Here is a 24823-nt window from a genome sequence, read left to right on the forward strand (position 1 = left end):
TCTATCTCCCTCTCTCTCCCTCTATCTCTCTCTCTCCCCCACTATCTATCTATCTATCTATCTATCTATCTATCTATCTATCTATCTATCTATCTATCTATCTATCTATCTATCTATCTGTCTGTCTGTCTATCTATCTATCAATCAATCTCCCTCTCTCTCTCTATCCTACATTACACAGCATTACTTAGCATTTTAAATACAGATCCAGTTTATCACAGTATCCTGTTAAACGAGTTAAAGGTTTTCAATGTTTGCTTATTATTGAAGTTCTTTTTTCATACTTTATTTGAAAATCCAAAGTAGAAAGCTTTTTATAAATATTAAAGGTTAATAAGGCACAGGAAAGGTGTACTATCTGCTAGTAATAAACAGCTGTTATTAAACAGCTTGGACTAACTATAAAATGATATATTTATTCTTTATGTCACCTTGTTAATGATATGTGAGAATTACATGTAGGTCTTATAATTATTCCCCATAAACATCTATCAGCTGTCTTCTATAAAACCATAAGCTTAATAAATGACATTGGTGAAAGAGGTCTATTGATTTGACCTCATATTGCTAAATAAATTAAGATGAGTTTTTTCTTTTTACAATTAATTATGTATCATTATCGCCAAAAGTAATTTTTATGACATTTTGTTAAGTCTTCAGGGAGTTTAATTTAATCATGGGCCTGATTAAGTGAAACTGGCCTGAAGCACATATTGATTCATATTGCCAATACCATTATGAACATATGCATGCTGATCACTCTATTGCTATATTGTCTCTGCAGAGTGTTAGATTAAGATGATTACTGGCACACTAAGCCTGAAAATAAGCTTTGAACAAAGCTCGCATTTTTCAGGAGGGAATTGAGGTAATGCCCACAGCCAGATGTATGGTCTTGTTTCCAAATCGAAGTATTTTGTTTGCATACTAAAGCAGATATAGTAATTTGATATGGAATGCAGATTTTTTATGTCTTCTTGCTTGCTTATATGAGAGTAAAAGGACATGTTACACTGCAATATTGGTGCCTTTAATCTCACCACAATCTATGAGATAAATAAAGGTACTGATATAAGGGCCCGATATTAAACAATTTAATGTTTTCACAAGATTAATTTTTGTTAACTTATAAAGGGAAGCTCGTCTCAAAAATGCTATTTCATATCTGTACCTCAAAATGATGTTACAATGTTTAATAAAATTTGATTCATGAATGGCTGTAACTCAGGTTTCTTGCGTCAACCATTTCTTATTCCCCCGCAATCTTCTTTTAAATCTACTACAGCTATATTATATATATATATATACTATATACTATATACTATATATTAATCAGTATATTTTGGGATGGGAATTTTGCTAGAATACTAGAGGGCATATATCTGATAAGGTCACTGTATCACACAAACACCACTGTGCTCATTAGTTTCGCTGTATTTTCTTTAACTTATTTTTGTGCCTTTTAAAATGTGACAGGATTTCTGTCAATACATTTACAGATAATGCTTTTCACATCAGACAGAACAATTTGATGTAATTTTTACCTCCTCATCCAGCCAGTCATTATACTGTACTATGGTAGCCATGGCAACATCAGCCCCTTTCATATAGAATGTTATATCTCCTGAAGATTCTTCCTGTGATGAAAACAATGGACATTATATGAAAGCTGCACATTTTTGCAATATAACAATGATAATGGGGGGGAAGATGGTGCATGGGGCAGTGATAGCAGTTCTGTAAAATACTCATTAAAAGGGCACAAAATGACTGTGCAGTGCAGCTTGTTGCTCTAGGACCAGAAGGTTGAGCATGTTAGCTCCTACTCTGTATGCAGCTGGCCATTGCTCTTCTCCTTGGACTGCATATCACTCTCCTTGCTGTTAATCTTGGGCCTTTCAATATATTTCTTCTATATATTGCTTTTCCTGTTTCCTTTACTCTAATCTTTAGGCCTTCTGGCCACAACTTTTCTATTCTCTACTTACTCTGTTCTGGTTCCTTACCCAGTATTCTTAACATCTGCCTTCCTCTATTTTTCCCCTTTAATCTTTCATTTCTGTGGTTTCTAGATTTCTCTGCCAATTATTGCCAAAAGCTGGCTATACAGATACCAATAATATCGTATGAAACAAAGTTGACGCATGACTTTAGCCATAGTGTAGAAACCATACAAAAGTACTTTGTTTATTATTTCAAAAATCTAACCTTTCCTATTATGCCTTTATTTGGCCTTCAACTGAAAATCCCAGTTAAGAAAAACCAAATTATACATTTTTTAATTATTATTTCTATTGGTTCTATTTCTAAGCCTGACAATTAATTAATTTATTTTATTTAATTATTCTTATTCTCTATTGCTTATATTTTTATTTAGGCCCACTACTGTTCATCCTCTAATTCCAAGCCTGACAATTTAATTTATTTTATTATTTCTTTAATTATTCTTATTTTCTATTGCTTATATTTCTATTCAGGCCCACTACTCTTCATCCTCTATTCTTCCTTCCCAACTGCTGCCTGATTGGAACTAAAAAAGCCATTTGTGAAAATTCCAAGCCTGACAATTCCAGAGCAAAAAATGTAAATAATTCAAAAATCATATAAAAAAGAAGAACAAATACAAATTTTCTTAGAATTGTTCACAGTGCAACTGCTGCAATTAGGCAGGGTGGAAACATTGCCTTAGGTAGTATGGAGTAACAGTTCACCAGGGGTTTGCAAAACTGGGTTACAAGCTGTTTATGGGGGCATGGACCTACAATAGTAAATAACAATAATAAATGTGCATAATTCTTTGTAAAATCAATTCAGAGTCCAGTCCAGAGAAAAAGATTAAGAAAACCTTCTGTTAAAAGTAGCATCATTTAAATATTTACTGCTAAAAACCTGATAAATCCTGCAATCAAAGAATATAAAAGGAACTTTAAAAGTTAATCATATGTGAACTAGTAAAGGTTAATTTAATGCTTACCAAATTCATTCTACTCAATGAGGTGGAACTGGAAGCAGCTGTTGATAAAACTATGCCATTAAAACTTAAATAATGCTAACCATGCTTATGTGTAAAGGGCTAATAAAGGTTTCAGTAGATTTGATAGAAGTAATTTTATGGAATATACATGGCATTTTGTTTCATATCTCACTCTTCATCTGATTACTAAAACCAATAACAAAGAGAGAGAACTTGCATTTCCCCAGGCTGGAGTACTAATAATAAAGGGGCAAAAAGACAACAAAAAAATTTAAGAAACTCACCTGTAATTATAATGTTAATTTAGTAATGGTTATTTTCTAGCAAATAGGTTTGTAGATTGTGTTGCAGAGAGTCAAGCCTGCATTTCCATACCAGTAAGCAAAAACATGATTAAAGCACAAAGCTGTCCAATGTCCCCAGTTTTAATTTTGTGCCCCTGGATTACAATACTATTATGACCAGAATTTGTAGTGCTGTACTCCATTATGATTATGTTTACATACATTCATTGTAAAAAAGAATAATTAAACATCTACTACAGTTTAATGGGCTTTTTTTGCTAACAATGGTTCACTTTTAAAATACTGTAACAATTATGCCCTCTTTTAATGCGATTCTTGTATGTCATCAAGGAAAATGTCACCAAATGTTGGCGAGTATAAAATAATATTTTATACTCAGAATCTAGAGTACCCCTGGATTATCACTGCTAAATAATCAAAGTACTGCCCAAAGAGTCTGGGTTACAGAACAACAGCTATATATTACAATGCGCTTGTAATGTGTTATTGCATAAGCTTGACAAATTTGCCTCGAACATACTAGGTGGATACAGTTCAACCCATATGCAAATCATAACTTCCACCCTAACAGTAAACATGTATAAGAGAACATGTACAGTATTTATAAGATTATAAATTAGAACACATTAATTTGTAAACATGCCCCTTATAATAAATTTAAAAAAATCTTGTCACTTGTGCACAATAAATGAACAGTAAACGGAGACTATTTCTCAACCACTTGCAGTAAATATGTCTGAATCCTACGCAAGTTTAATTAACATAGTTTCCAAAACCAATGAAACAACTTACTCTCACTATGATCCCCATTCTTTTACTTTCTGATGTGAATGGAAAGATTTGCAGAATGAAGAATGTTAATATCTGTCCTCCAGGGGTCTTAAGTTGCATTGAGGTCAAATCTCTATTGACTAGGGTCAGACCAACACTCTCTGTCCATTGTACCAGAGCTACCTGCAAGAAAAGATTATTGTCAAGAGGTAAATTACACATCTTAGTAAAATATGGATAACACGAACAACCTCCAGGAGATGTTATATCACACTTGAAATTGCTCATACTCAATTCTTCAACTGTACTATACATAGTACAGGAGGCATTGACTGCAGTTTAATATCAACTGGCACGTTAACTTTATAAATATAAATGTAAATATGTTATAATCTCACTTTACATTCTTCTACAACCCATCTGAATGTCTCAGACTTGCATCTTCACTGCATAATTAACTTTAAAAAAAAAGAAGCTACTTTTAAGATAACATATTTGTATATGAAAATATAACTTTAAAAAACTTTAGAAAATGTAGTTAGCATTATTATGAAAACAAGTACAATAATCAACAATTTTTTTAAAAAAAATGATGATAAATACATTTTAAATCTAGTGACCATTCGCTGGAAGAATGTATTTCTGTGTATCCATGTAGCTTGTGTCTTATTCTTGCAAGTTTTATTAGTAATCCCTTTTAGAGTACAATCATTTTATGAGGGTCCCTACAGTCCCTTAAGGGACACTCCAGTCACTGTGACTCCACAATTAGCCCCTCATATAGTTTGATTTCCTTTACAGTTCTAATTATTAGTGGAGGGCAACAAAAATCAAGATATATAATCAATACTGTATTCCACAACTACCCTGTGGGTTTTCTCACGTAAATATGGCTTTACTTTTAGCCACGTTTGACTAGTGTTATTTACATTTCTATTTCCATCAGGGAAAGCAGCAGATGATTATTTCCCCAACATATACCAAGCAACTCAGACCGAATAATCAATATTCAGTAGCTAACAGATTAAAAAAAATGGGCATGCAATTAGTTGTATTCTAAAGTACAGATTACAAAAGTAAAGTCAGCCTAGACTGCTTTTAAGCAAATATTTATAAAAAGAAACACATACATCAAATAAATCTATATACATATGTGTATCTATATACATGTATTGATTATACATTGAACAGGACAGTATACTACTTTGTAAATACAGTTACAAGTTGCATTTCACAAAAGCTAATTAATTCTCTTAAAATCTCTTAAGAAGATCAAAACAAATGTATAATAACAGGGTAAGTGTACTACAATTAAAATTGTACCTAATCAAATCGATTATATTAGATTAATACTATATAAAATACAAAGCATAGCTACAAATGAACACAGTTTATAATTGCAATAGATCCAACTATTCTAGTTCTAGATGGCAAAAGCTTTGTATGTCCTCTATGTGCTTGTCTGGGTTTTTTCTGGGTACTTGGCTTTCCTTTCACAATCCAATAATATACAGGCAGGATAATTGGCTCCTCAATATATTGTACATAGTGTGTGCGTAATGGTAGTGGATGTAATATGGACCTTAGACTGTAAGCTCCAATGGGACAGAGGCAGCAACTGATATAGAAATAGTTTTTATGTACACAACAATTCAGTTAGAAATAGCAGAGTACTCACAGGTGTATAATAGGTATGGACCATTTAAGATGGAATCACAAACTAAGTAACAATCACAACAAGTGGATAAGAAAAGGTAAACTAAAACTATAGACCTTGGGTATAAATTATAGTCTAATCCAAAAGTAGCAGGTATAAATTATAGTCTAATCCAAAAGTAGCAGGAAGAAAGCACAGGGTTAATTTATTAAGTGCAAAAAAAGGACAAATAAGCATGCTCCTTTACCCACAATGCAACATTAATTTACACAATTCTGGCATAACTGCACCCATCACAATCAAGCACAGAATTTAAATATTAGAGATGAAAATAATTTAGTAAATGTATGCACAAACAGATGCAACTTTAAGTGAGGGGGTGGTGGGCAACACAAAGGAAGACCTATACTAACCAATTGGTCAAGGCAGGTGTTGGGTTAGGGGCTCATACAAAGTAGGTGTAACTGACAAACATCTGAACAGTGCTTGTATAATGGTCCCAATTCTGTGCCCATTTCAGAACATGACAATTTTTTCACTTGTTTCAAGCCATTTGTTTCATGAATTACACTGGCAGCAAGGTGTTAAGATTTTGAGCTTGGCACAGTAGTTACCACCTACTAACTAGAACTTGGCTGCAATTCCAGTATTATCTAGTGGTAGCGGCTCTACACAGAATCCATTACAAAATGTCACTTTCACCAGTTCTTTAAAAAAAAAAAAAAGGCAAATCAAGTGATTTAATCACATACTATGTAAAAGCTATTCTAAATAAGGAGTCCTAAGGTGTAAAAAGGCCGTCACTCACAATATTTTTGACAGAATTGCAGGAGGCTCCTATTAAGTTTGAAATCCTGGCACACTTGTTAGTTTAAAATGACAATTAAAACAAAGCAGTAAATCAAGCAGCATGATGTTTTTCATTTTCATTAGCAGCAAGACATTAGTAAAATGATGTAGGACAATTACTCACAAAAACCAAAGCAAAGGTTTTAATTCGGTGACCTTTGGCTTTTTAGTAATGTATCGGATTTGTAGATATAGCTTTTAACTACCTCATTCTTTCATGTAGACTGTTGTTGCCAATACCAATAGATAACAATTGAATTACCTAGTTCTAAATTAACTAACCACAAACAATTTCAGGAAGATGAATGCAATTTATTTTCTACTTATGGATGCTGGACAGAAAACATAGTTCAACCCCTGCATAACAAAGACCACAATTAACTCATTTGTTATATTATTTATTACATATCAGCCCTAAATTAAATAGCTTCTGATTTTTGTAGTGAAGCACAAATTATTCAAAAGCAAAACAAAGCAGAACTAATCACCCATGGTCAAGGTATCCAATTTCTGTAGGCAAAAATAACTCCCAAACCTGTTCTCTAGATTCTTGGCTAAGGCCATGGGGTACAATCTCATCTCCAGCAAAGCTATTAGTTGGCCTTTGCAATCTTAGGAGAATATTTATTATGCTGTATAAAATAAATGGTGACTTTATCAAGGTGTGTCTTTATTTTACTCCACCTGAATGCATTTGATGCCATTATTATACACCACTTTAAACCTCCAACCCATTAAAGTCAGTGTGGAAAATTCAAGCAGCAATAAGTTTGGGCAGAATTTGCTTTGGGAAAAGCTTTGTAAACAACTGCGATAGACAAACACCATATTTTCCCATAGCATTTTAAAGAGGCTGCTTACAGTTACTCCAGATTTTTACATGGAGATAAGCAGTCAGAGAGAATCTGTATAAAACTTGATAAGAACGCTGCTTTTTACACTGAGATGTCTACCAATGTTTGGCTAATTTAAATGCTGTTTTTTACACAGCATAATAAACAGCCCCTTAATCTGTTTTCCAACATCTTAAAGGGGTTGTTCACCTTCCAACACTTTTTTCAGTTCAGTTGGTTTCAGTTCTGGTTCCCCAGAAATAAAGACTTTTTCCAATTCATTTCTATTTTCAATGTGTGACAGTTTTTCTAATATTGAAGTGTAACGTGTCATTTTTCACCTTCTTTTGTCTTTCTAAAGCAGCTCTGGGAGGGGGAGTCGCCGACTCTGTAAACTTTTCTAAATGGATACATTTAGTTGATATATTTCTTATCTTTGTCCCTGCACAGCAGATACAATAGTTGTTAATACTCCAGAGATGCTGCTGAAAAATGTATCAACTAAATGTTGCAAGATTGTTTAACAGTTTAGAGTCTGCACCTGAATTACTGACCTGTCAGACAAACAACAGAGACAGGAACATTAAACTTTAAACTTAGATTCTGTAAAAATGTTAAAAAGGAAAGTAATTGAAAAAAATCTTTATTTCTGGGGAACAATCTGAAAACAACTGAACTGCAAAAAAAGTGTTTGTAAGGCGAACAACCACTTTACCTAAACAGACAAAACTTCATATTGACATGCCTTGGGTACAAAGGCAAGAATGCCATGAGAATAGCAAAGAACATTCAACTTTAAACACGATCACCCTCTTGTCTAGTGGTAAGTCACCCACAGAGCAAGTTTCTATAATTTTTCCTGCTAATAAACCAAAAACCTCTATTCTACACTGTAGTGTAGACCCGCACCCGTCCTCCCTCCATCCGCGCCCGACTTCCGGGTTCCTTTTATAAACCCGCGCTGACAAACCCCGCCAATGATGGGCGGGGCGAGCAGGAGCGCGGCTATAAAACCGGAAGTCGGAAGCTGGCAGTGTTAGGTGGCGGGCAGGGAGAGCAGGAAAAAGAGCTTGACCCGGACCTTTGTGTAACTTGAACAATGCCTGCTCCACATTCCCTTGCTCTTACCCCTTTTCTGGCAACAAAAATTGTTTTGCTTGAGTTCCCAGTTCCAATGGAAGCTCCTAACCCATGAAAAAAGTTCTTTAGAAACAGTAAATGTTTAGATAGAACCACGTTGCCTCCTGCATTAAATCGCTGGTGACAAATTGTCCGAAATGACTTGGCACCAGTTCCCCTTCGCCCCCTTAAGCTTATACAGAAATGCCCATCCACTTTCATCATCTTGTTCCATTGTGAAGTGATGGATTCTAGGACTTGAAGTCCCTCTGCTGTCCACAGTGGGTGGTGCACAGATTCTCTGGGACTTCAATTCCCAGAATCCATCAATTCACGATAGAACAAGATTAGGGTTGGGTTACATTACATTGTGTGTCAAAGCGATGTTGGGAAATTGCCTGTATGTATTAATATGGTATTCTTTCAATCTGTGGAATCAGATATGTTTGTGCTGGAAGTTTAGAGAGTGTTGCGCCTCATTTTCTACATATGACCAAAATGTGCATAAAGCTGGCCATAGTTGCAAAGATCAAACAAAGTGAAGGTTTGTAAGATTTTGGACTGTGTGTACTGTCCGACATTTTTTGCACTATATTGATCATTTGTTTAGTAAAATGGACAGGTTAGAAAAATTCTGTAGGCTAATGATGATATCTCTACATATATTGCTTATTGGATGATATCAATGGGTGACTGTCACTACTATTTGTCTGACAAAACTTTTGTACAATTGTTGTCTGTGAATTCATGGCAAGAACATTGTTTGATTTTTTTTTTACTACTTTATTTAATCTGAATGGTTAGTCGTAGGTCATAAGATCGCCACAAACAAGCGTTTTTCTGATATAAGTATAATGTCTGCACATCTATGGCCGGCTTTTGTGTGATTAATACAGCCTTATAGTCTGTTTCCTCAAATTTAATCTAGACTGACATTAAAAACTGGAATCATGCTAAGCAAAACTAATGTATTAATAAAAGAGAAGGTAGTGGAATTATTACTCCCCCCCCCACAGCTTCCATTTCCAGCCCATCAGTGTTCTACTGAATCTCTTATTCTAAAGTCCAACCTACTTCCAAGCAAAATATTCATCTGTGCGGTTACCCTTGCCATGAGTTCCTGAAATGTTTGACTTGAATTCTACTAGCTTAGGAGCAAAATATAATATTACGCCACTAATGAGTGTTTTTAGATTTAAAAATCATCAGAATTAAGAATATTTTAAAGGGTACATATATAGCATAATGCAAAATCCCCCTAATCTTTTGGGCAATTATGAATAATATATGTGCCTGATTTAACTCTGGTATAAATTATCATTTACTTTAATAATGATCCTTTTATTGGAGCTCCTCTTTCTGTTCCCTGTCTGTGGTTCAAATGAGTGACAATTATGACCTAAACTTCCTTTCCAAAAGCAAAGTAAGATGTTTCTGGTATGGAATGTTTTTTTTTGGAATTTGATTAAAGTAGTATAAAATGATACATTTTATTAGAAGCATAATGCATTGGCACATTGTTGGTTTTTACACAATATGTCCCCTTAAATTGAACATAGCTATATTCATCAATGCAACAAGCAAAGATAAAACATTCAAAAGTCAGAGAAATAAACAGTTTGAGAAGCCAACATACAAAAAGAGCATAGTTACATTCAGAATGAACTACCCAATGCCTATAAATTGGTCTGGTACTCCCAAGCAGGAAGCACAAGTTTCCTGTGTTCTTACATTGATGGACGTGTGTAACCTTTGAAGCTTGCATCCATCAATCTGACCTGTAATTAATGTTAAAGTTGGATTGAAATGCTATACTTAAGAGATGTGTCAGAAGTTACAATAAGCACCCTACTTCCAGGATATATACACATAACAAAGACACTTTTTGGAACAAAACTACATTATGCAAGCAGGAGACTGTATTTACAAAAGGCGAGAAAAGAATTAAACTATTTCTGTTTCCTAAATACGCAGGAACTTTATTTATGTCTGCAAAATTCTGTTTGTGTGCAATTTGTGTTACAATATGTTGATATTAAACACCTATGAATTGTATTAATATCAAGACAGCTTGAGATTATATTAGTACTGAGATCAATCTGATTTCAATGAAGCCAAATGGTACTCTGTAAGGTTAGTGACTGAAAACATATAAGAAAGCAAGGGGTAGAGTACAGAGTGACTGAGCCATTATTGTGGGTATGGGGGAGGCAAAATAATGAAAATCCAGAAAAATCTGTGTGATTGACACAGCTCCCATCTTCTGTGCAAAACTACTAGTATCCATCAAAAGATAGAAAGGGACTAAAGGTGGCCATACAGGATAAGATTGACACATTTGGCAAGGTCTCCAAATGAGCAGATATTTGATATGCCCACCAAAGGCAGGGTGATATCAGGTTAAACCGATCATTCACCCTAGGGGCAAACAATCAGATTACAACAATGGAAATGGGCCCAACATGAGGAGGACCACATCAACTAGCCGATGCGGTCTTCGATTGACAGGGAAAATCAAACCTGCTCGATCGATATCTGGATGATTTTTGGTCTGATACCGATTGCGGAGACCCGTCGGAATACCCCATACATGAGCAGATAAGGACGGGTATTGGTAGCTTTAATCTGCCAGTGTATGGCCACCCAGACACAATGGGAGTTATGTAATTTAAGGTGCAAAGTTTGCTACAGTTCAAATTTCTTATAGCAACAATCCACAGGTAGAATTTCCTGGTGTCCTGTTTAAAAGCAAACATCTTATTGGTCTGGACAAAAGGTTGGGTTGGTTGTGTGAAAAAACATCATAGTTATCTGCTCCCATATTGTGCCGTTTCATGTAAGCCCAAGGCAACACATTTAAGACTTCTGGTTCAAGGAAGGATGTGACAGCTGTCACTAAGATTTTTTCTATCTCTCTAATGGGTTATAGCTTTACAATACCCCCAGGTGCAGAACTACAGAGGAAGCAGACCCTGCGGCTGCAGAGGAGGTATAAGCCCCTAATTCATATACAATTTCAATAAATATTGGTAAACGGGAACCTATAAACATTTTGGGGGCTAAAAAAATAAATTGCTGGGCAGCCCAGTAATATCTACTTACACCACTGAATGCCGTCCATAAGAAACTGCTCAACTACTATGCATGATAATAGCAATAGCATTTACTCAATTCAGATGCCTGGGTACCATATCTGACTATTTTAGAGAGAGGTCTTATGTGTCTGTTTGCTGTTGTTACAGTAAGCGTTGCATGCATGTTTAAAATACATTAAAATCACACCGTATATTTAAATTCATTCGAACAGATGTAATTCTCTCATTCATGGTATGTATTCCTGAGATTCTAATAATTTGGAAAACTTACATACAGAGATAATAGATTGATTGAATAACCAGTGTTGAGAGCACACCTCTTCACTAGTCATATGAACAGCCTGCGGAGTGATCACAAGAAATGTAAGTTGGTATAGCTGAAATGATCCCCTTTGTGTGCTTGGTAAGATCATTAATCAACCAAAAATGTCAGGAGTCAGTCTTCTACAAGAAACTTTCTCGTGGAGCTAGTAAATAGATTCTGTGTAAAATAAATAGTCTTAATAAGGAGATCAAAAACACAATCCTGTAATAGAAATAAAAGCCACTGAATATCTCTATGTATTACTTCCCAGCAGCAGAAAAAAAAACATTCGTACCATACGACAAATTATAATATAATGGGTTAAGCATATTTATTTTCATTGTTTTGATTAGACAAGCTCACTATTAAAAAACAATACAATTATTAAGTTAAGAATACTGCCCAGCCATGTGGAAAGCACGGCAGTCAATATTCCCAGAAACGCATGGAGTAGTTATTCTTCATAGGGCTCCAAAGGTCAGGAAAATGATGGTTTTATGCCACTAACAATCATTTGCTCTTCACAAATACATTGACAAAACAACACAATTAGTCTTACTTCAATAAACCCACACAATAAAGTGAATTAAACAAGATGAAATGCCTGCATTATAGCATTTAAAAAAAAAAAAAAAAGCACATACAATCTCAACCCATTTGTATCGATAAACTAACAAAATTTTTTAGCTATCTGTGGTTCTTTTTTCAAAACGATTGTACTTCATCAGCATTCATATAGTTCTACAAATGCTACAGTCAGAATGAGCACAAAGCTTTATTCTGATGAACTACTTTAGATTAATACTTCTCTGAACACATATAAATAGTGCAGCTGGTTAAACTACGTATGATATATCTCCAAGAACTGTGATACACATGAAAGTTTACATTCCGTTATATCACTACTTGGATTCCTAGTCAACATATTACCAGAGATATAAAGGCAATAAATTGGTGGATTATCAGAGTAAGCAGTCTTTAAAAAAACAAGAAAAATCAATGGTTCAGGCTGGAAGAGGCCAAAGGTCTTCAAAGGTCCCTGTTCACAGCATGTTGTTGAATTAGATGGACTTGTGACCTCTGCACTTTATTGCCCGATCTACCTAGTTTATACCCCTTTATGATTGTTGATTACATTAGATCAGCAGTAGCGTTCTGTGGACGTACACTTATGACAATTGGAGCTGATGTAGTTATGATTTTGTCAATGGTTGTTCCTGCTTACACGTAATGTTTGTTATGCAGTGGCCGTGCCGACCATAAGTGACAGACATTTGAAACTTTCTCCTCTTGGAGAAAATGAAATATTGATCACTTATCATAAGAAACAATGAGCAGGGCATAATCAGGCAGAGCGTTTTGAATACTAATACAGAATTGAATCCTGCAGAGCTTTAATGATAGTATTCCTCCTTGTCAACGGCCTGTTACAAAAACATTCACTAGTGCTGTGCACTGCAGGCAAATGACAACCTGGGAAATAAAACACAGAGGCTTGATACAAAATCATCAGCTTCGCTAAATACTATGTGGACCGGGAATACTATATAACTGTTACCAGTTGCTAATATGACATTTTACAAGCTTCAGTACAAGGCAATGCCTTCTTAAGGAAATTAAAATATGCAAAAACATGCCCCCTTTATTCCAATATTTTAGACTGGAAAACAAACGCTGTATGCTCATCTAATTACTGAACATGACCATAAATGTCTACATAATAGATTGTGAATAAAATTAAGCTCTGTATCAGTAGGGCACGGACAAATAGGCAAATTCAGAATTAATTAAGCTGCAAAGATATAAAGAAAATATTTCTATATATTGGAGCACTCCCCCAATATATAACATGCTTGCAAGATAATACTGTAATATTATGATTATCACATAAGCTGAAATCTATGATATCATGATTATAACAGAAGTCTATGGAGCCCATTAAAAGTAAAAGGTTGTACCGTGCCTTGCAAAAGTATTCACACCCCTTGGCATTTTTCAAGTTTTGTTGACTCAAAGCCTGGAATTAAAATGGACTGTTTGAGAGTTTTCACCATTTCATTTACAATACATGCCTAGAACTTTAAAGATGTGTTTTTTTTATTGTGAAGCAAACAACAAATAGGACAAAGTAACAGAAATCTTCATCTTGCATAACTGCATCCCAGTACTTTGTAGAGCCACTTTTTGCTGCAATTACAGCTGCAAGTCGCTTTGGATAAGTCTCTATGAGCTTCCCACATTTTGCCACTGGGGTTTTTGCCCATTCGTCAAGGCAAAACTGCTCCGGCTCCTTCATGTTGGATGGTTTTTGCTTGTGAACAGCAATCTTCAAGTCTGACCACAGATTCTCAATTGGATTGAGGTCTGGACTTTGACTAGGCCATTCCAACACATTTAAATGTTTCCCCTGTTTCACCACTCAAATGTTGTTGCTTTAGCAGTATGTTTCGGGTCATTGTCCTGCTGGAAGGTGAACTTCCGTCTCAAATCACAGACAGACAAGTTTTGCTCAAGAATATCCCTGTATTTAGCACCATCCATCTTTCCCTCGACTCGGACCAGTTTCCCAGTCCCTGCTGCAGAAAAACATCCCGCCAGCATGATGCTGCCACCACCATGTTTCACTGTGGCGATGGTGTTCTTGGGGTGATAAGATTTGTTGGGTTTGCACCAGACAGAGCCTTTTCCTTGGTGACCGAAAAGTTAAATTGTAGTCTCATCTTATCAGAGCACCTTCCTTCATACATTTGGGGAGTTGCCCACATGCCTTTTGGCAAACTCAAAATGTGCCTTCTTATTTTTAAAAAAAATAGAGCCCAGCTCTATGGAGTGTATGGCTTATTGTGGTCCTATGGACAGATACTCCAGTCTCTGCTGCTGAACTCCTTCAGGGTTAATGCCCTCCTTCTGATTAATGCCCTCCTTGCCCAGTTTGTGAGTGTTGGTGGGCAGCCCTCTCTTGGCAGGTTTGTTGTGGTACCATGTCAGAAAAGGGGTGTTTATACTGACAGATCATGTGACACTTAGATTGCACACAGGTGGACTTCATTTCACTAATTATGTGACTTTTGAAGGTAATTGGTTGCATCAAGATTTTTTAGGGGCTTCATGGCAAATACATATGCACATGCCAATTTTCAGGTTTTTATTTTTTTTAAATTCTTTTTTATATATATATATATATATATATATATATATATATATATATATATATATATATATATATATATATATATATATATATATATATATATATATATATATATATATATATATATCTTTCTCATTTCACTACACCAACTCAGACTATTTTGTTAAGCTCCATCACATAAAATAAGATTAAGAAACATTTAAATTAAAGGTTGGAATGTAACAAAATAGGTAAAAAGCCAAGGGGGTGATTACTTTTGCAAGGCACTGTATTTAGCTTGCAGTTGTACAGCCCTGTAACAAAGGAAGGCTTCCCAGCAAAAAATCAAGTGCAAAGGGAATTCACTTGTAACCTGTGGAGCAATAAGGCCCAACTATCATGAGTTTTCATAAATGCTGCTGCATTAACCACAGTCATATATACGTGACTTATATCCAATTGGCTCAATTTCAAATGAAAGTTATGCTTCATATACAGAATACCAGTGGGCCAATTAACCGAGAGCAATGAATATGGCTCGTGTTGCCTGTTTTATTTATTGTTATAAGCTGGGTAAATATGGAAATTTAAGCTTCTCTCTTTTTGTGGGGTAGATAATTATATTACCAGTATACAACCTGCTCCTTTACCCCTTTGTTTTGTTAGAAGGAGTCCATTATGTAGATTATAGGAGCTCTGGTAATCTAATTCTGTACCTCACAAGGACCAAACCTGGAGTAGCTTCAATTTTCCTGTTTGCCCTGTTTAACTCATGAAATAACAAAAAACGTAGAATTTTCATGACTTAAACAATAGGCACAAAGTATGTTAAACCCAAGCACTAGTCATAGTGTGCATAAACTGGCACTTCAAGTGCTATGCTAATAACAAGGAAAGATTAAATAAATTGGAGGTTAATAATGTGCTATAGCATATTGTATGTTTTGATCACTACTACAACTGCAATCTTTGGGCTATGGCGCATTAAATATTTTGATCGATACTACTACTACTGTAACCTTGATGGCAATGAGACTGTAGCATGTAGCAAGTTTTTAAGTTACAATCTTTGAAAACCATTGAAAGATGATCCTCAGCAGTTTGAAATAAAGTGCCTGGAGGGAAAAATTCAATTTTCCATAGACCTAGGATCACCGGACTACAACATACATTTGCATTTTCACTCTCTTACTGACATGGCATACTTTTTGTTAAAGGAAAACTATATCCCTTCAAACAATGTAGGTCTCTATTAAAATATATTGCATAAAACAGCTCATATGTAAAACCCTGCTTCATGTAAATAAACCATTTTCATAATAATATACTTTTTTTGTAGCATGTGCCATTGGGTAATCATAAATAGAAAATTGCCATTTTAAAAAATAAGGGCCACCCCCTGGGATCATATGATTCACTGTGCACACAAACATACCAAACAAACTATACTTGTTAGGTCACATGAGCCAATTAACAGACAGAGTTCTGTGTTTTGCTTGAACACTTCTTCCTGTTACAGTTAGAGTTGCAGTATTTCTGGTCAGGTGATCTCTGAGACAGCACACAGACCATCACAAAATGGTGGTTCAAGGCAAGAGATGTAAAAGGGCGATATTTACTTAAATATATATACTAGTTTGATACGATTATTTTAATATGCCACCTAATATGATATAAACTGTTGCTTAAGTATTCATTTTGGGGGTATAGTTTTCCTTTAAGTAATTAAATATCCAGTGTGAATATTTGGGGGTGTTGAGTATTATTCCCCCCCCCATCATGGTTAAAAGGAGTACGTTTATGCAATGGATTCCAGTGTTGCTACTTTCCTTATGTATACACTTTTTAGGCTCATTTTCACCATATCTTTCTTAAACTGTTCAGATGGTCATGGATTATCCTGTCCAGAGATTTAGACCAAGGACATACTGGGCTGATTCTCAGCATGTGGATAAATTCAGGCCAAGAATCAAGTCTCTACGCTCTTCTGTTCCTGCACCTGGGCCAACACAGTGGTTCTGGGTGCAGACATAGAAGAGCAATGATTCTAGCATGGGGCAGACTCTCGGCCTGCAATAATCAGCATGCTGAAAATTAGCCCAGTGTGCCTTTGTCTTACACTTACAAATATTTCATACCGGAGATTCAAAATTGTTTCTCATAGGAATGACTATTTAAATTACATCCACAGATCCCAGTGAAACAATGAACACTGTTCATACCATCAGAAAAAATACTGAATATTTGCTTACTTTCATGTGATTGCATGGATATTTGGCATCTTTCAGAGTTAGGAGTACTCTTTAATAGTCCACAAAAAAAAGTTACATATGTGTTATTATTTTTCCAACATCAGATGATCTGTATAAGCATGTTCTGTATGTTACATTAACCCAGACTGACACAGTGAGTATTACAAAGCTAAGCATCAAAGCCCTACACAGAACACATGCAAATGTATTATAAAACATTGTAATACCATAAAACATGTGCACTTAACCCAAAATAGAGATCACATACAATCAAATTATGGTCATCAAATAGCTGTGCTGCTGATTAACCAAATTTGTTTGTATAGGTGAATGCAAGAGCTTATAAGAAAACATCAATTCAACCATTTCGCTTCCATAAAGCTCTAGGGTGCAATATTTAAAGCACTTTATTCAATAAAAAATGCTTTTAAAATGGTACTTTGGTGATTGGGAAACACTGGAATCATCTGTCAATGTGACTGCAGGAAAGTTCAATAAGCTAAATAATGAACCATTTACATTATTTTCCTCAGGCTTCATGACTTGTGTCAATACAACTCTTTAAAAAATTATGATGTAGATCTTGTGGTTTGAAAAACAAGGTTTGCATATAAGATGTGGACAGTTTTAAAGCTAAAGAGCTCTTTTAAATGAATCCTTACTATTGTTAAATGGTAAGAAGCATTAAAAACACAGAAAAGCAGTGTGATAATAAATTCCCAAAATGCTAATTCTTATGGTTTGCTCTCTAAAAACATTGCTTGTGTACCTGGATCGGAAGCTGCTGTATAGACGACAATCTATGATGACAATATGACTAATATGGAGATATTGAAAACATGCAGATTAAGTGCCTACATGGCTATTAAAAAAACATACTTGAATTAAGTATAAAAATGACCTGTTATTGGTTGAAAGCAGAAAGACAGACACAATTTTTATACTGACCTCATCAGGACTGGATGCTTGGTAAGTTCGATTTTCATCACAGAAATCCTGATCTGCTTCAGAATACTCTGTTTCCCCATTTACTCCAACACGTGATTCATACACCGGGGTTACATTATGGCACAAAGCTATTGCCTTTACGGCCTCATGGACTCTGCTGATTACGGTCTTGCGTACTTTAGGTGCTGAAGACTGGCCTTTTCTAGAAGGTGTTGCACTGGTATTGTTGTTACAGCTTTGGGATGACTGCACCTTCAAATTAATAGATTAACAAGAATGAAGTACTGTTACCAGCTTGCAAACAATAAGCAGGGCAAAATAACCTAACAAGGTTTAAAGCTAAAAACAAAGTGCTAATGACTCTCATAGCCATCTGTCTCTCGGTCGGTCGGTCTATCTATCTATCTATCTATCTATCTATCTATCTATCTATCTATCTATCTATCTATCTATCTATCTATCTATCTATCTGGAAGTGTCTATGTGCATGTGTGTGTGTAAAGGTACCATGCTTTATTTTTTGTTGGTTGTTGCATGAAGACAATAAAAATTTGAAGATCTGTAAAGGTAGGTGCAACACCTACCCAACAGTACTGTAAGCGTTAAAACAACATCGCATGGTATTCAAAGACTTCAGCATGAGTTTGTATCTATTTAAAGCTATACTCCTCCTGTTTTCCATAAGAAGGAACACCTGAATTGATTCTGTAGGAAGTGTGTTATATAAACATGAGGTCAAGAGATGGTTTCAAATTCCTAAACAATGACTTAATGCGATTATTTGTTTTCCCTTTTGAAAACATAAAACCAGAATTATTAATTTCTAGTTAAAATGCCAGCAATTACCATGAAAATCCTAATAAATCTAAGGTAGGAGCCGCATTCTGGCTAATTCTCAACTTCCAACAATAAATAAAAAATGCAGTGCTTAGTAAAATATTGCGCTTCATCTAACCTGGCATGCATATATATACAAATATAATGACTTGCTGCAAAATCAGTATTGTACAATTGGTCATCGGTCATCTTGATTTCTACGAGCATCGTAGGAGGTATTTCTTCTGAGCACCATTTAATATGTGCTGTCACTTTTTTCTTTATGTTGGAAAAAGGACTGTCTTCACTTTTATTTTGTTTTACACATATGAACAAATCAGTGCTATTGCTATTATTATATTTTTTATTATATGCTTCTCTTAGCCAAGAATAAAAGGAGTTACATACATTTTGTTTTAAACATATCTGTTTATTTAGAGGATATTTTGGCATGTTCAAAGCCTGCATATTAAGTAACAACATCCCATACACCCACCACCTTCCAATCTATTGTTAAGTTCAGAAGAACCTAGCTTTGGATCCATGTGCTGCTTTGGACTAGTTGAACTGAACCAATGATCCGTGAAGACACTGCCTATCAAATTACAGTGCTGCATAATAATGGGTTTAACTTTTTCTGCTCATCTGCTTTTCAACTCCTGCTTTGAACCTCAGCATTTGCATTTCACAAATACCGATGTCATTACAGACACAAATAAATTAGGTTGATTTACTTCTTCTGAATTATGTTATATTTATTGATGCTTCCTTAATTTAATTTTGCACAGATTCCATTTAAGATGATGCTTTGTCACTGAACGCTTCCAGTGGGGAAATATAATTATGTTATAATAGATTTGTGTGTTGCATTACTTTAGATATACAACTGGATTGCCTTTTTAATAATATAGCAGCACACAAAACAAGGGATACAAATCAATGTCACAAAAGAGCTACTTTCTAACTAGCAAGGTGGCAAGAAACATTTATTATCACAAATTGTAAAGAGTGAGTGGTTTACTATATGCTTAATTAGTAACTAAATGAACACAATCTGAGTGCTTTGTGTTGCTAAACATTTTGACACAAATGAGGTTAAGGGATAGCATGTTATCTTTAGATGCGAAAGCTAAGACAAGTTAAGTGAAAGAGTGAAAAGATTCTATACTTACTATGTAAGCAATACACAAACAAAACAAAAAAAAGGTAGATTGCACCAAACATTTCCACCTTGTTCAGCGAATAATTTACAGGTTTACTATTTGCCTTGAGCAACTTCAAATTATAAAACAGTTTGAGAACACACTTGCTTGTCCATGTTATAATAGCTATCGATAATTAAACCTATTTATTGGGTGTTAATGACATTGTCCACTCTTTACCCCACAAGCATTTCAGTAGCAAATAAGTAGCTTATCCTCACAAGTAAAGAAGAAAAACCCAATAAATACATTTTTGTAAGCGGAAAATTCCTCTCTCTGTAGACCTGGCTCTAGACATGGGAAAATAAGCTTGCTTTTAAGATGAAGAAAGATGAACATGTTGCCACTTACGTTTTATATTCCGCTAGGTATTAAAAGAGGCAAGAGGGATATTATTGATATTATATAATTGGTTTCCTTGCAAAGTCTACCTGCACATAATTATTTGCCAGAAATTAAAACCAGCTTACCAGTGAGTAGGAACTTGTGATATGATTCTGGATTTCATCCATTGTATCTGTGCCATAGGACACGGTACCAAGGTGAAGGCGTTTAAAGACCATTTCATTTTGGGTCAGAGTTCCTGGAAGTGATGATAGTAAAATGATTAACAAAGAGTTCTTTACTTTGATTTCAAATTTAAAATGTATAAGCCACATGACTAGACAACTCCTCTCAAATAAATCATCAGCCTTTCCATCTTTGTTGCTTTGTTTATAGTGCCAGTGGATAATGCAAAGTTCAGTAGTTTTCTTAATGTAAACCCTATGGTAAGTATAAGATTGTAAGAGTTTTTCCATGATCATATGAAAGCACAAAGCCAAAGGCCAGTTGACCACTGTGTGTAAATGATTTTCACAGATTTCATATGGCGGATTTGCTCCAAGCTGAGCAATTTTAGGCCAGATAGGCATTGTCCTGCAATCACATCTTATCTGCTGCCTAGCTGGAATCCCACTCTGAGGTCAGTTAAAGTGAGACTTAGGGTGATAGATATTCATGAAAATATGACAGAACGGCTCATACAGTTACATTTATAACCTTGTTATGAGTTAAGGTTACAAAACAAATACTGCAAAATAATTTTTTTTAGTCTGATAAAAAGCTAAAGTTTGGGCAAATTCTCATTCTTTGATAGGACAATGATCCCAAACTTACAGTAAGGAAAAGAAAAATAGTGGAGAGGCTTAAGAACAGATGGATATACAAGAGCCCAATCAAAACCCTGATCTAAATGCAATTGAGAATCATTGTCACTGTTTTTAGAAACATAGGTTGTAACCAAGAACAAAATTAAACCGGTATAGTGTGATATCAGATCAAGCGTGAAGGTTTTATAACCAGATGTCCAGTTAAACCCAGAGGACTCAGGGTTTTTTTTAAATTTCAGGCCATGAGTACAACTTGTTAAGTGAAACCTTTACACCCATTCAGTGGGGAGAATGTTTATATTTAAGGCATTTTAAGAAGTAGAACAAAACGATAGCACATTACATACAAAGGCAGTTGTTTCCATTTGATCCCTCATGCAAACCAAAGGAGTGGGTATGCCATACCCTGAGCTTCATTTTAAAATGTATGAGTTCTTTACTGCATTGTGCTTATAACAATGGAATTATCAAATGCAACCAGTAAGAAGATTAAAGTTCTCCCAGCAGATTAAGTACAAATTATCTGTCCTCCTGTTTCAGCATCATTTGTTCATTTATCACATAACGTCTAGTATTTCTGGTCAGTGTCAATATGCTCTACATCTTTGCAGTTAACAGATGTCTTCTCTTGCCGAATGAATTACTTTAAGTCTCACGCACTGCTGGCCGCAGATGTGTCACTATAGCAACATCATTAATTTCAGATCTTACCGGAAACATGCACTCCAATCAAACCTAATTATACCACGTCGCTTTCTTGTCCCACAATAAGGAAACTATAATACAATTATTGGGATACTTCATTTTCCATTCCACAGTGGCAAATGAAAGAACTTCTGTGATAGACGCTTCATGTCAAAAAGCTTATTGATAAAGCACAATCCCAATTTGCAATCATACAAAGGACTACCTTGCAATTATATTAGCAATGTAATGTGCTTTAGACTCCACAACTAATTCTTTATCTCTTTGGTTAAATCCTGGATTTTTTCATTTGCTGGTTTCTTTGTGTAAAAAGAGGAGTATTCAATTTTGGTAGAACTTCAGTATAACTTGGCTCATGCTGTTGACTTTGCTGGATGTCAAAGGAATCTGAGCTACTTAATCCTTTTCTGACATGCAACAGCAGATAACATGTTGCTTTGTAGGGTCACTAGAGGACAGGAGAGGAGAGCAGTTTCAATCTGCTTCCCATTTATATTAAAATCACATCCAGTTGGTTCTGCTGCTTTTGTTTCATGTTCAACATTGAGGCCACCCATTGAATGTAAATACGATTGGGGTCCCCTGCAGCTGTGTGATCCCTGTAGCCTGCACCACAAACATTATTTTTGTTACTGTGTTCCAGGGATAAACAACTGCTCCAGGTTCTTAGACTATGCTGAGTTGAAGGCATGCTGAAACCATAAGCTATATTACACCAACTCTGTGCAGTGATGAAAATTGCAACACCAGTGTGAATATCTACCATGTGAATTGACAGTCAACAAGTTATATTAAAATTGTTGCAACAACTCTGCAAATTGTGACCGTTGTGACGGTAATAAAGATGCTTGCTTTGCCAGGCTTTATATAAACACAAACCGAACCATATGCATTGCCACAAAACAAGCAGGTTCTTTATAAGCGTAGTGTCACAAAGGGGCTTCTATAAAGGAAAATGCATTATTAAACGATTCAGTAAAGGAAAACAAAACCCTAGAAATTAACATGGCTAGAACTTGCATATTTTATATTCTGGGCTTAATGCACCAGTCTAAAGGTTCAGCATCTCTATAGTAGTAATGATCCAGGCTTCAATAATGTCACAGGAGCTGCCCATCTTGGTTTTTTTTAGGGGTGTCTGTGACATGCACATGCTTAGTGTGTTTTGAGCAGCTGTTGATAAGCTATGCCACACTGAAGATGAACAGAAAACTGAATTCTAAAATAGAATCTAGTGTGAAATGTGCCAACAGGACCACTTTCACCTTCCTGCATCACTTGTTGTTATTTAACCATTATAAAAAATGATAGGCCTGAGATTTATCCTTAATTTAGCTGTGCTAATTAGGCAAATGTTTTTTGTTTTTTTCAGTTTTCTTACAAATCTTACCCAGTATAATATCTTCATTAGTGTTAAAAAACGGAACATGGTTCTTATTTTCATACACTCTTAGTCTGCAAGGTAGTTGGAAAGATATCTAAATAATGCACAAGCAAGATAACAAATGATTCTGCAGCAAAAATTATCCAAGCACGTAGTAGTGAAGGATAGCAATAATGATGTCAATCAGCAATGATGCTCTTGTAAATGCATGCATAAGCACTAACAGAGCAAGCCATGCTCAATCCATGCGCACATATTCAAGACTTGTCAGTTTAATTCAAGATATTCATAACATGGTTAGAGCCATGTACAAATATGCGTATAATGACTGCTAAATTTGTTATTAAGGCAGAATCTTTCAGGCCTGCATGTTGGGGTTTACTCTGCATGAGAGCCAGGTGAAGGGTTACCACCTGTCCTGTGTTTACATTTTCAGAGAAATTGCGTCTGATGTCTGTGCATCAACATGCAATTTTGTACATTTTCCTGGGATTAGCAATCCCCAGGCAATATTCACCAGAGTAGGGCTCAGGGTAATGTGTTTTCCCTTGGAGAAGCACAGGATATCTGGTGCACTTGGACAACTGTGGGAAAACTACCTATTACTGTCACAGTACCTTATAAGTACATAATTCTTAAGAACCAGTGGTGCAACTTGAAAGTCCATTGCGAACTGGTGCCCTTTATTTTGCCTAATGTAGCGCTTAAATTGCAGTTAGACCACCCTTCCTCCAGATATCTCAGTCGAGAGTCAATTTAAGGAAGAGGGTTGCACTATAACAGCGCTCTACTGGTCAGCATCTTAGATTAAGAATGGATTTCATATAACTCCCTCCCTTCTACCCATTACAAGTGGTATTATTAAACTATATCTATATGTGGATTTTCCAACATATATTTAATGTTGAGGCAGCTATATGGCAGCTTTTACCTTTACCAAGCTTTATGTACAGTGCATGAATTGCTGGTGATGGAGGAAGCAGTATTAACATATATGCAATATACACTGCAATAGTGACCTGACAAAATTCCTAGATTACAGCAAAAACATTTGAAGGTTCAGTAAAGTATCACACTCTGGTCAATGTGCTCTTTGTGGCTGTATTTTTGTGCTATGTAGTCAAACCTTTACTGTCTTCCAGTGGTCGCCACACCACAAGAAAATATTAGCAGCAGACCCACATAGAAAAGAGTAACAAGATTTGTGGAAGAAGCTTTGAATGGGAGAAGAGTCTGAACAATAAATATTTTGATTTAATAACATTTAAGAAGCATATGGAAAGCACAAACCTTTGGTGGTCAAGGGACCTATGAAGTCTCATGGTGTT

At 35.4% G+C, this 24823-nt stretch overlaps 1 protein-coding gene across 2 annotated transcripts in view; it reads right to left on the bottom strand.

The window, feature by feature from the left end:
- The window catches only part of atp9b.L (ATPase, class II, type 9B L homeolog), a 153211-nt gene that overhangs the window by 24608 nt on the left and 103780 nt on the right, over window positions 1–24823 (bottom strand). For both annotated transcript variants that reach the window (XM_041566345.1, XM_018267840.2), the window contains exons 14-17: window positions 20726–20838; window positions 18238–18489; window positions 4072–4233; window positions 1545–1637 (exon numbers count right to left, since the gene is read on the bottom strand). In XM_041566345.1, coding sequence (XP_041422279.1) covers window positions 1545–1637; window positions 4072–4233; window positions 18238–18489; window positions 20726–20838 — 620 coding nt within the window. The remainder of the gene's footprint in view (window positions 1–1544; window positions 1638–4071; window positions 4234–18237; window positions 18490–20725; window positions 20839–24823) is intronic.

Source organism: Xenopus laevis, chromosome 6L (assembly GCF_017654675.1).
Source record: "Xenopus laevis strain J_2021 chromosome 6L, Xenopus_laevis_v10.1, whole genome shotgun sequence".
NCBI lineage: Eukaryota > Metazoa > Chordata > Amphibia > Anura > Pipidae > Xenopus > Xenopus laevis.